Source organism: Pituophis catenifer, unplaced genomic scaffold (genome assembly GCF_029215685.1).
Source record: "Pituophis catenifer annectens isolate HBS135680 unplaced genomic scaffold, rPitCat1.0.hap2 SCAF_6, whole genome shotgun sequence".
NCBI classification, from domain to species: domain Eukaryota; kingdom Metazoa; phylum Chordata; class Lepidosauria; order Squamata; family Colubridae; genus Pituophis; species Pituophis catenifer.
Genome location: NW_027256886.1, coordinates 22479723 through 22492961, shown reverse-complemented (window position 1 = coordinate 22492961; position 13239 = coordinate 22479723). Strand labels below are relative to the sequence as shown.

The 13239-nt window shown below is 38.1% G+C and overlaps 1 protein-coding gene across 3 annotated transcripts in view; it reads left to right on the top strand.

Annotated features, from left to right (window-relative positions):
• Positions 1 to 13239, top strand: part of KCNAB1 (potassium voltage-gated channel subfamily A regulatory beta subunit 1) — a 176997-nt gene that overhangs the window by 111018 nt on the left and 52740 nt on the right. For all 3 annotated transcript variants that reach the window (XM_070946576.1, XM_070946575.1, XM_070946574.1), the window contains exon 3: positions 12990 to 13027. In XM_070946576.1, the coding sequence (XP_070802677.1) occupies positions 12990 to 13027 (38 nt within the window). The remainder of the gene's footprint in view (positions 1 to 12989; positions 13028 to 13239) is intronic.

The following is a 13239-nucleotide window of genomic DNA, read 5'->3' as shown; positions in this document are numbered from 1 at the left end:
TTCTTACTGCGGACTTATAAATTACAGGAGAAATTCTTAATTCCTAACACAGAAGCTTCAGGTATTTACCACCTACCAGTAAATCTTGGCCCATTTTACCTTAATTTTGCTTAAGGAAAAATTCCTACATGTTAATGTGAGCCTGACTGGCGCAGCAGACTAATGCTACTGTTAAAGGTAGTATTTAGCTTCCAGCTGCCTGCAATTACTGCGAGTTCAATTCTCACCAGGCTCAAGGTTGACTCAGCCTTCCATCATTTCTAAGGTAGGTAAAATGAGGACCCAGTTTGTGGGGGCAATAAGCTGACTTTGTATAAAATATACAAAAGTATGAAGGCTATTGCTTAATGCCTTGTAAGCCGTCCTGAGTCTCCAGAGAAGGGCGGCATATAAATCAAAATAAAATATAAAAAAATAAAAATAAATGTGACTTCCTAAAGATGTCCCTTAGAGTACAGTTTATTCCCGAAAACTCTAAAACTGAAATATTGAGTAATAGATATGCATATAAGTCTCCTAATCTATGGGACAGTCTGGTTTTAAAAACAATATCCATTTTGGTGTTAAGAATAATTCCTCTTGTTTAATTTTGAATACTCATGCAGTAAATAGTGTGTGCGACCAATATAATGAAACATTTCTCTTTATTACTTAGTTATTAAATGAAGGCAAAAGTTGTCCAAAGCAATCTTGCGTAAAACTGATTGACTTCTATTAAGATAGGAACTTTGATTTAAATCTGGAATTGCATGTTTTAGAGAGAAGAGAAGATGGCCTTGACAGAGAGAGGGAAGATTCATTACTAAGTTAACAAATTACTGGGTAGAGCCTTGGTAGTACAGTGGTCTAAAGCACCCTGTTATTAAGACCAGCTGCCTGCAATTACTGCAGGTTCGAATCTTGCCAGGCTCAAGGTTGACTCAGCCTTCCATCCTTTCTAAGGTAGGTAAATTGAGGACCCAGTTGTGGGGGCAATAAGCTGACTTTGTATAAATATACAAAAGGATGAAGGCTATTGCTTAGCACATTGTAAGCCGCCCTGAGTCTCCGGAGAAGGGCGGCATATAAATCAAATTTAAAAAAAAAACAAATAGAAAAAAAACCATGGTTTAATAACCTATAGAAATAGAAATTTGTAAAGATTAAGACTTATAATTTAATTTAATTTAATTTAATTTATTTTAAATTTATATATCGCCCTTCTCCCTGAGGACTCAGGGCGGTGTACAGCCAGAATTAAAAAACATAAAATACAAATATTAAAAAACAATTAAAATATATATAAATTTGGCCCAAAATTAAAAATACAAACCAATTAAAACATTTACAATTTCTTCTTAATCCAGCCCAGTTTGCTGGAAAAAGTGGGTTTTAAGGGCATGGCGGAAGGCACTAAGATCTTGGATTCTCCTTATCTCTGGGGGCAACTGATTCCAGAGGGTAGGTGCCCCCACAAAGAAGGCCCTCCCCCTGGGGGTCACCAGCCTACATTGATTGGCTGATGGCACCCTGAGGAGGCCCTCTCTGTGGGAGCGCACGGGACGATGGGAGGTCATCGGTAGCAGCAGGCGGTCTCGAAGATAGCTAGGCCCGATGCCATGGAGCGCTTTAAAGGTGATAACCAGCACCTTGAAGCGCACCCGGAAGACCACCGGGAGCCAGTGCAGCTCGCGCAGGAGCGGTGTTACATGGGAGCGCCATGCTGCTCCCGTCACTACCCGCGCTGCTGCATTCTGGACCAGTTGGAGCCTCCGGGTGCTCTTCAAGGGGAACCCCATGTAGAGAGCGTTGCAGTAGTCAAGGCGAGAGGTGACGAGGGCATGAGTGACTGCGCACAGTCAAAACTCAAAGATAAAACTCTTGAGATAAAACTCAAGATTGAATTTTAGGGCCCCCTTCATCTAGGGACAGATGTAAAAACCTGCCCTAGCAATATAGATGACCCTGATCAGATTGGCCTTCAGGAAGTAGTGGCTTTCCCCTCAGTCACTGAGGCCAGAATACTGATGGGGCTGTGTTTATCTAAGGATGCAAGATTTTGTTGGTGCCTTAATTTGGGTTGGGTTTTTCCCCCTATTTTAATGGATATTTATAATTGCACTATGTTTTTATTTTGTTTGCTGTCCAGAGTACTTTACATTTGTTAAATAAATAAAATTAAAATAGTAACGTTAGATATATGCTCACCAAACCTATAATAAACTATTGTTGCGATTGATGTCCCTTCCTGGCCAGCCTAGCAATCTTTTGTTTCTAGCAACGTTATGAAGAGCTCCCTATCTTTGCTGCTAATGGCCACATCTCAATAACAAGTGGTGCACTGCAAATGCCTAATAATCATTCTTTGCTCTCTAACACAAAAATGATATAGATGGTTTTCACTCTTCTTCATCAACACAAATACTTTTCTTTCACAGGCATACAGACCTTTTCTGTATTGTACTCACTGTTCCAGAGAAACCATTATACATTAAAATCTCACAAGGAAAACCATTGCCTGTATCATTATAGACACACCAGCAAATACTTTTTCTAAGGTTTTTATTATTCTACTGAACTAATGTGCAGTGTATTGCCTAACTGCTGGTTCCTTTACTGTTGAGAATTGATTTTAAAAAGCTGAAAGCTATTCATCCCTTCAATATCTACATTGCCAATTCCTCTCTTCTGCCTTTGGCTAATTATTACTCTAGGCACCCAGATTTCTAGCATTCAAATTATTTTCTTGTTTCACCTAGCATGCCTTTCTGAGTCTGCACCAGCTTCAATCACTTGAATCAAATTTACTGCAGCCCATGGATTATATATACAGTATATATTGGTTTCTTGACAGATGACTTTTCATGAATGAATGACTCTACTATCTATGGATATGACTTATATGATTTGCATATTTTTACTATATTTAATTTTTATATGCTTTGTTACATCTCAAATTCCTTAAGCTTACTAGAATTCCTAATCAACATTACCAAGGATTGTGCTGCCTGGGAATTCTTAGAGTTGAAGTCCTATATGTGAGGAGAAATTTAGTTTGGGAAAGCCTGTTTTACAAGGATTTTGATGGCATATCTTAAATTTTTGTCTTTGTTGGAAATATTTAAAATAAGACTAAAGCTGATGTATCATGTCAGTTCTGAAAATCAAGAATTATTAGCTGAAGATTTATTTATTTATTTATTTATTTATTTATTTATTTATTTATCTATTTATTTATTTATTTATTGGTTCGATGTATATGCCGCCCTTTTCTGAAGACTCAGGGTGGCTTACAATGCATTAAGCAATAGCCTTCATACTTTTGTATATACCTGCTTAGTAGGGCTTTTTGGCCCCCCCAAGCGCTGTTCTATTTTATACAAAGTCAGCTTATTGCCCCCACAAACGGGGTCCTCATTTTACCTACCTCGAAAGGATGGAAGGCTGAGTCAACCTTGAGTCTGGTGAGATTTGAACTTGCAGTAATTGCAGGCAGCTGATGTTACTTAACAGTGCTTTAGTCTGCTGTGCCACCAAGGCTCTTATTTTGAAGATGGCTTACTGGGAATCTTGGTTTTCTATGCATATACATAATCGTTAAAGTTTAGTAAATATTTTTATTTGCAGTTTGTTGTCTTTTTCAATATGTTTGACATATTGAGTCATTACCACGATATCGGCAGTGGTTCATTATATAGGAAATAATTATTTGTACTTTTTGCTACCTTTACAAAAAGTCCACCTTGGTAGGTAATAATACAGTTCCATCTTTTAATGTTTTGTTTTTATAAAATACATTTCATTCACATAGCCCAAAATAGGCATTTCTTTTGTATAATCCTAACTTTGGAAATAAAATGAATGGCTGCTTGCCCACAAAGTTATTATAAATACTTGCCTGGGTGGCCCTGGATGCTAAGAATCCCCTTGTAAATACTGCAAGAGTGGCTCATCAAGGAGAAATGTACATATGATCTTCCTCTGACAGCTCTTTGAGTGAGAAATTTAATAGGCTTTTTCATTCTTTTCAGCTGGTAATCAATTGGAAGCGTTTAATGTTTATAGTGGTAACTAAGTCCAAAATGTTTCAGTAACAACATATTTAACAGCAAGCTTCAAAACATTTTTATTTGGGAACTGTTTGCTATATTTCTATCCGTCTACAATAGAAAGTGTCCTCACATACTGTATAACAGTATGGTATGCTGGTCTAACAGCTGCGGACAGGAAGGCACTACAGGAAGTGATCAATTTGGCACAAGAAAACATTGTTTGCCCTCTAACACCATTAGATGACATCGCCAGGTCTCGCTGGTTCAGCAGAGTAAGGAAGATACTAAGGGATGATTCACACCCTCTCCAGTGTCTCTTTTAGCTTCTACCATCGGGCAGAAGACATCAGAGCATAGCCAGCTGGACAAACAGGTTTAAAAACAGTTTCTACCCATGGGCTGTCAGACACTTAAATACAATCACAATCATTCCACGCCCATACGGAAACATATGACTAGTCTTTTCCCCCCAATTACCTGTATAGGGATTATTCTCTATACTATTTATGTTGTTTTGTATTTTCTGTTATGGATTGCACAAGAGACGCTAAACCAATTTTATTGTATCTATTATGTACAATGACAATAAAGGCTATACTATGCTATGTGCTGCTCTAAGGAAGCAATGCTTAATCCATTAATTATGGATTAACTAGCTCAGTACATTGTTGCCCACCCCCAGATTCTGAGTCATGCACTTTGAGAAGTTAAGACTTTAAGAATATGCTGAACACGGGGAGGGAATGAAGTGCAGCCTTTAAAAAAAAAAATAGTACAGCCGTCATGTCCAGCATTTTGATCAATGTTATGGTTTCTGCTGAAATCTATGGAGATTCTCAGTCAACCAGGTCATGGTTATCCCAAAAGTGCTTTTTTCAAGGGGCAACTGGACTTTCATTGTTTTTCCTTGAAGATGTTTTGCTTCTTGTCCAAGGTGCTTCTTCAATTCTGAATGAATGATGGAGAAAGGAAGAATTTGTATTCCTTGCACTCTTTTTAAGAGCCGTTGAGGCCACTTGGAGGACCCTGAGAGCACACAAGTGCCTCAGTGACTCTCAGGGAGAGTGCTAATGATCAAATGACTGAGGGGAATATATGGATGAGAAGCTAAATGTCTTCAAGGAAAAACAAAATAAGTCCAGTTGCCTCTTGAAAAAAGCACCTTTGGAAATCTGCTGAAATCATCAAAAGAAAAAGGGAATAGTTTGTGTCTACATGGTTGAGCATAGGGTTTTGCTTACATTTTTTTTATTTCTCTTTCTTTTTTGAAATTGTCATTCAGCTTTTGGGAACATATAGTGGATTTGCAATTAGATTTATAACAGTAAGGATATTTGAGAATTGAGTATGTCAGACTAAACTAATCAGATCCATGAATCCTTGAATACAATTTACACATTTACATTTATTCCTCATTTATTTGGATTTTGCAATACTGTCCCCAATTTACAAAAAATGCATAATTTTTATTTTAGGTCTATAACATGACTATTTCAGGAATAAATTTATTTTAAAATGTATATTTTGTTAGAAAATTATTTATATGTAGGCATTGTGATCTAGATTAACAAATCTATGAGAAAGAAGATTTCTTCAAGACATATTACAGTGCAGTCCTAGCGGAAAATAGCAATTCATGGTGAAGTATTGCCCATATCCCAAGCTCTGCTATCAACCAACATTTCAGTTATCCATCCATCCATCTTAGTTGCTTCAAGTTTCCTCTGGATCAGAGGCATGGAACGGAACTGGAAGGGATCCGATTCAAACTTCCCCTTGTCTATTCTTTTCCAGTCTGCATTGTACCTTTTTTGGAGATCTGATGGGGCAGAATTTCTTAATCTCAGAAAATATCAGTAGAAGAGTCTAGAAGGGAGACCTATTTATTTATCTATTCAATTTCTCTAGTCACCCATCTCAAGCAGTGACCGTGGGCGGCTTACGGTTCCAAAACAATTGAATATTATGCCTTGTAAGGTGACCCAATCCTACAATTTTGGTGATATTTTACTAGCAGTTGCAATTATTAAATGAGATAGATAGATAGATAGATAGATAGATAGATAGATAGATAGATAGATAGATGTGTGCATGTATCTGTGTGTGCATAATATGATTACTATATTTTATAATAAACATTGTATCATACATAAATCTGTGCAGAGTGCAGATGCTTGTCTGAGGAGAGAACATTTAGTATGGCTGACATTAAAAACAATGCACATAATGACCCAAAACATAATTTTAATTACAATGTACAAGTCATTAAGCTATGTGCCCCAGAGGTGGCTGTCTCCCCAGGCTTTTATTATATTATACAGTATAACTTTAGTTTACTCACTCCCAGGCTATAAGTATTAAGTTTCATTTATGCCATTGCAAATTAAGGCCAGCCTATCATAAAGATAGACCCCAAAAACCGCCTGAGTCATTTGGAGTCGTGTGATTCCTAAATCAAGTAAATTGAATCTCCCAGCTATCAATTTGTATACAGTGATGATGACTGTGAAGCAAGTTGTTCATCTTGTGGCTATAATATTGCTTCAGAATCACCTGTTTCAAAAATATTATTGATTGATTTTGTCTTGAGAGTCCCTTTTATAATAGCTAGTTGAAGCAATCAACTAGTATGCTCACTTTTTATGCTCTGGATTTTCATATTCTAACTTATGGATAAAAGCATTTGTACTCTACCTCTGCCTCTATACTTAAATACTTTAAAGTCTTGTTCATAACCATTTTTCTTAAATTGCTTTTGAATTGGTTTAAGATTTATCTTTTTCCTTTGCTAATATGTTATTATAGAAATAAACATGAAAATGATTGAAAAAAGTTGTCTTTAAAGAAGAATTGTAAGAGCTTTCATAGAGAATTAAAGAATTTGTGAAAGCATATTTTAGAGCTGGAAAAATTATGCATTGTGCATATTTTAACTACCATTATTAATATTACTTCATTCCTGTGTGGTAATTTCTTTTTACATTTGCTCTGTCAATCACTCTTACCACCTCTCCAGTTTTTTTTCATTTTCTTCTGCAGAATAGCGCAGAATTTCTTTAATTCACCCTAATAATGCCATGCTATTTTGCTTGCTGAATTTGTATGTCTGTTAGAATGTAATTAGCTTCAGGTTTTTACTTTTTACATTCTGCAATAAACTTTACCCATAAAAATATGCATAAAAATGTTTTAGAAAACTATTAGGGAAATGAATTTGCAAAAAAAAAAAGTGTATATTAGCATAAATTGAATGCAATGTATCCACAAATGATTTTGTGCACAATAATCCATAGAAATTTACATATCCATAAATGAATGTGAATATGGATCGGAATTAACTATAGCTGAAAATATGCAATACTGGACAAACATTTCCATTTGTCCATCTTTGGTGTTCTTTTCTTCAGCCAACCTCAGATAAGCAGTATGACCATAGTCTGAAATTTCTCTCAAACCCTGTCCCAATATATCTGGAGGTGCCACAGTCACTGGAAGAAATAAATGTTAAAATTCATATCTTCATTTCAAATGCAAAAACAAATCTTGTGGGAAACACAAGCAGAATAGTAATTACTTTGTCCCCTTGTGGTTAAGCTTTGAAACAACATTTCAAATTAAAAGTTTTCAGAGATGATAGAAATCTTTCAGAATTTCAGTTGATACATTATATTATTCTATTCCACAAAAACCAGTCAATCAGAGTAGAGCTGGAAGGGACCTTAGAGGTCTTCTAGTCGAGCCCCCTGTTCAAGCAGGAGACCCTATACCCGTTAAGGCGAACATATGGCACGCGTGCCACAGGTGGCACGCGGAGCCATATCGGTGGGCACGCGAGCTCAGCTCCGGTGTGCATATGCACTCTGGCCAGCTAATTTTCGGGCCTTTTGGGCCCACCGGAAGTCAGGAAAAAGGCTGTTTCCAGCCTCCGGAGGGCCTCCGGGGTGTGTGGGGACAGCCATTTTCGCCCTCCCCAGCCTCCTAGAAAGGCTCTGGAGCCTAGGGAGAGCGAAAAGCAGGCCTACCTTGCCATCACATGGCAAAAGTGGGGGAACGTGGGGGGTCGTGCACGCATGCGTGGGGGGTCAGTGCACATATGCGGAGCACAGAATTATGGGTGTGGGCATGTGCGCAAGCGGGCCCCCCCCGCACTCCCCCCACTTTTGGCACACGATGGCAAAAAGGTTAGCTATCACAGTCCTATACCATTTCAGACAGGTGGCTGTCCAGTCTCTGTCCAGTGATGAAGCACCCATAACTTCTGAGGGCAAGCTGTTCCACTTGTTAATTGTCATCACTGTTAGGAAGTTTATCCTGAATTCTAGGTTGCTTCTCTCCTTGAATAGTTTCCATCCATTATTTCTTATCCTGCCCTCTGGTGCTTTGGAAAATAAGTTGACCTCAGAACCACGGAAGAAAGAGATATTAATTTATTTACCACACTATTTTAATCAACTCTATGGATTATATTGTTTTCTAAATTAACTCCATTAATTATCTCCATAATCTTATCCTGATTATATATTGGTCTATTAATATATTTTATAAAAGTGGTATATAAATACATTTTGGGACCAATGGACTACAGCCAGTCCTTGACTTACAACATTCTTTTAGTGACTGTTTGAAGTTGCAATGGCACTGAAAAAAAAAGTGACATGTCTGTTTTTCAAACTTGTGACCATTGCAGCATCCCCAGGGTCACATGATTGAAATTCAGATGCTCGACATTTGGTTCATATTTATGACAGTGTGATCTTCTGACAAGCAAAGTCAATGAGGAAGCCAGATCTACTTAACAACTGTGTTACTAACTTAAGTGCTGCAGTTGTCACTTAATAACAAGAAAGGTTGTAAAATGGAGCAAAATTCACCTACCAACTGTCTCACTTAGCAATAAAAATTTTGGGCTCAATTGTAGTTATAAGTTGAGAGCTACCGGTAATGTGGAATTTTGAGAGTCTTCTGGGCCAGGAAAATGATATTAGATTACTCATTACAGTACTCTTGAGAGATGGTGCTTTATAAAATTTCTCTCATGATTTCCTTAGTTCAGGCCCTGAAAAGCTTATATATTAGAGCATGCATACACTGAATTTGGCATCTTTGAGGTTGCCTTGTAACTGTGACTGAATCAAAGTGACATGGTAACTAGGTAACAATGTGCAAAGGGTGATGTTTTAATTCAATTTTTCACACTTCAGCACTCTGCTTTCCATATCACAATCTGTAAAGCTTGCTGGTGAGAACAGAAACAAAGGCTACTTCAGTTTTTACTGATCGGCAAGGTCTAATGTTTGTTATCGCTGTATATTAAATAAGAGAAGGGATTTTTTTTCCTCAATGGCAGATTATATATATATATAATATTATAATATATATAATATTCAGGTAATTTAACAACCGGTTCTCTGCCCTAATGATTTCTTCCAACAACCAATATACATAAAGGGAACACAAAACTAAGACATCCTAGATCTGAATGAATGAAATATTCGTAGTAAATACTTTGTTCATTACATAGTTGAATGTGCTGACAACAAAATTACACAAAAATTATCAATGGAAATCAAATTTATCAACCCATGGAGGTCTGGATTTGGAGTTATACTCAAAATTAAAGTGGAAAAAAACACTACAGGTTGATCCAACTTTGATGTAATGTCCTTAAAACAAATCAAAATGAGGCTCAGTAGTGTATGTGGCCTCCATGTGCCTGTATGACCTCCATACGATGCCTGGGCATGCTCCTGATGAGGTGGTGGATGGTCTCCTGAAGGATCTCCTCCCCCACCTGGACTGAAGCATCCCCCAACTCCTGGACAGTCTGTGGTGCAACGTGGCATTGGTGAATGGAGCGAGACATGATGTTCCAGATGTGCTCAATTGGATTCAGGTCTGGGGAATGGGCGGGCCAGTCCATAGCATCAATGCCTTCGTCTTGCAGGAACTGCTGACACACTCCAGTCACATGAGGTCTAGCATTGTCATGCATTAGGAGGAACCCAGGGCCAACCGCACCAGCATATGGTCTCACAAAGGGTCTGAGGATCTCATCTCGGTATCTAATGGCAGTCAGGCTACCTCTGGCGAGCACATGGAGGGCTGTGCGGCTCCCCAAAGAAATGCCACCCCATGCCATTACTGACCCACTGCCAAACCGGTCATGCTGGAGGATATTGCAGGCAGCAGAACTTTATCCACGGCGTCTCCAGACCCTGTCACGTCTGTCACTGTGCTCAGGGTGAACCTGCGTACATCTGTGAAGAGCACAGGGCACCAGTGGCAAAGTTGCCAATCCTGGTGTTCTCTGGCAAATGTCAAACGTCCTGCACAGTGTTGGGCTGTAAGCACAACCCCCACCTGTGGACGTCGGGCCCTCATACCACCCTCATGGAGTCTGTTTCTGACCATTTGAGCAGCCGCATGCACATTTGTGGCCCGCTGGAGATCATTTTGCAGGGCTCTGGCAGTGCTCCTCCTGTCCCTCCTTGCACAAAGGCAGAGGTAGTGGTCCTGATGTTGGGTTGTTGCCCTCCTATGGCCTTCTCCACGTCTCCAGATGTACTGGCCTGTCTCCTGGTAGCGCCTCCATGCTCTGGACACTACGCTGACAGACACAGCAAACCTTCTTGCCACAGCTCGTATTGATGTGCCATCCTGGATGAGCTGCACTACCTGAGCCACTTGTGTGGGTTGTAGACTCCGTCTCATGCTACCCCTAGAGTGACAAGCACCGCCAGCATTCAAAAGTGACCAAACCATCAGCCAGAAAGCATAGGAACTGAGAAGTGGTCTGTGGTCACCACCTGCAGAACCACTCCTTTATTGGGGATGTCTTGCTCACTGCCTATGCTTTCCACGTGTTGTCTATTCCATTTGCACAACAGCATGTGAAATTGATTGTCAATCAGTGTTGCTACCTAAGTGGACAGTTTGATTTCACAGAAGTGTGATTGACTTGGAGTTACATTGTGTTGTTTAAGTGTTCCCTTTTTTTTTGAGCAGTGTATATACATATACATATGCATATGCATATACATACACATACACATACATACATCATACATACATACATACATACATACATACATACATACATACATATTTGCTTAGAACAGGGAGAGTTATTGTGAAAGAAATAATTGAAGAATTGGTCAACCCCTCTTGCAAGTATACTTGAATAACACAATTAAGAAGTCCATGGAGATTCTCAGTCATCGAGATCATGGTTGTCCCAAAGGTGCTTTTTCAAAAGGCAACGGGACTTTCTTGGTTTTTCCTTGAAGACGTTTCTCTTCTCATCTAAGAAGCATCAGAACTGAAGAATGGATGAGAGGTGAAACTTCAAGGAAAAACAAAGGAAATCCAGTTGCCTTTTGAAATAGCAATTAAGACAATTCAGAAGAATTTACCTGTGGGAATGAGCAAGTAATGTGTGTATGTGTTGCCATCTTCCAGGTTACACAAACTTGAATTGTAGAAATCATAAATATGTTCTTTAGAACCATGTTAAACAAAGTTATAATTATATGGTAAATGTATTACATATTTTGCTGTATTTGTATGCTTGGCTTAGAACTACAAAAATTCAATATAAAAGTTGATCTGTACTTCAAACATGTGGATATTTTTAGTTAATTCTGATGAAGTGGCTTAGTTTTCTTGTGCTAGCGTCTCACTTTGAGAAAAATAGACATTTTATTTGTTTATTAATTTAAAAGATGAACACTTCTGTGGAAATGAAATTTGTAGAATTCCATTTTTTCCATGGAATTTATTGCAAATAGATTATATTCCTTATTTATCTATTGTAAAAAAGAAGAGAAATATGATAAATATTTGAATCTAATGGTAAAGATACAAAGAATGTCACATATAATCAGATTCTACTTCCTGAATTATTACTGACTTTAGAATAACAAAAATTCCCTTACTGTCTTGCCACACATAAGAAAGTAGCATGTTTTTTTTTAGCACAAACATGTTTCCAATGTCTTTATTTCTGATCACTTCTCTTGTGGTTTGTTTAGAAAGCCATTGCCGTAAGGGAAGATCAACTACAAAAAATGTAAAACTGAAATGTCCAAAGGCTTCATGGCAGGGCCGGATTTAGATGAAAAGAGGCCCTAGGCTCTTCCACTTATGAGGCCCTTTCACCTATAGTGAAAGTGTAATTTTAATTTTGCTAACAATTTGAATGTAGGCCCCTCTTGATCTTGAGGCCCCTCTTGATCTTGAGGCCCTAGGCTGAAGCCTAGTTAGCCTATAGGAAAATCCGGCCCTGCTTCATGGCTACTTTTCTGCTGTTGCATTACAAACTTCTTGCAAGTTGTGAAGATGCATTGATGGCATGTCAGCATGTCCTGTGAGCAGGGATTGGTTTCAGGATTGCCAAAGCAGATGGATTGGGAAAGGGAAAAATTCCATTTCAATATATACAAAGAAAGAGAAGTTGCAGAAATGAATGGGTGAATTGGTGGAAAAGGAAGAGTAATAGTTCATTTGAATTCATAAACCAGTGTGTGACAAGAATTCTCCCCAGTGGGGGAAAAAAACATTTACAATGGATGCCAAATTGGAGCACATCAGAGAAAAATGCCAAATTTACTGCTGTTTCTGAGAAACTAAAGAAGAGTTAGAAATAAATTAGTTCAGCTCCCAAACACAAATGAGGCTTATCAAATCTGGCTTTGATCCCAGAGCTATCCATGCTACTAGTATGGAAACAGTCACATAATCCCAAGGCATTTTCATTCGTCTTCTGTTCGAAAGGAAGGAATCCCTACTTAGTTGAAGCTTGGTTAAAATTCAGTATCATTGAAATACTTTCTTGTAAGATAATGGATCCTCAACAAATCAAACATCAGGAGATTCTATAGAGAACAATTTCTTAATTACAATATATTTTGTTTATGAAAATAATGTCCTAAATGTTAATAAATATCTGTTTCTTTCTAGGGACTTGGGTCACCTTTGGAAGTCAAGTTTCAGATGAGGTGAGTGATGTGTCATTTAATGACAACATAGAAAACAGAACTTGAGTAATCTAGAAATAAATACATAACTTTAATGTTTTCATTAAAATTAAAAGCCATGTCATGGAAATCTGAATAAATTGAAACAGGATATGGCAAAGCATGATCATAACAACAAAAAAAATCTCATTTCTCTTCACTGAATAGATACTACAGTAGTGGCCAAAATTGTG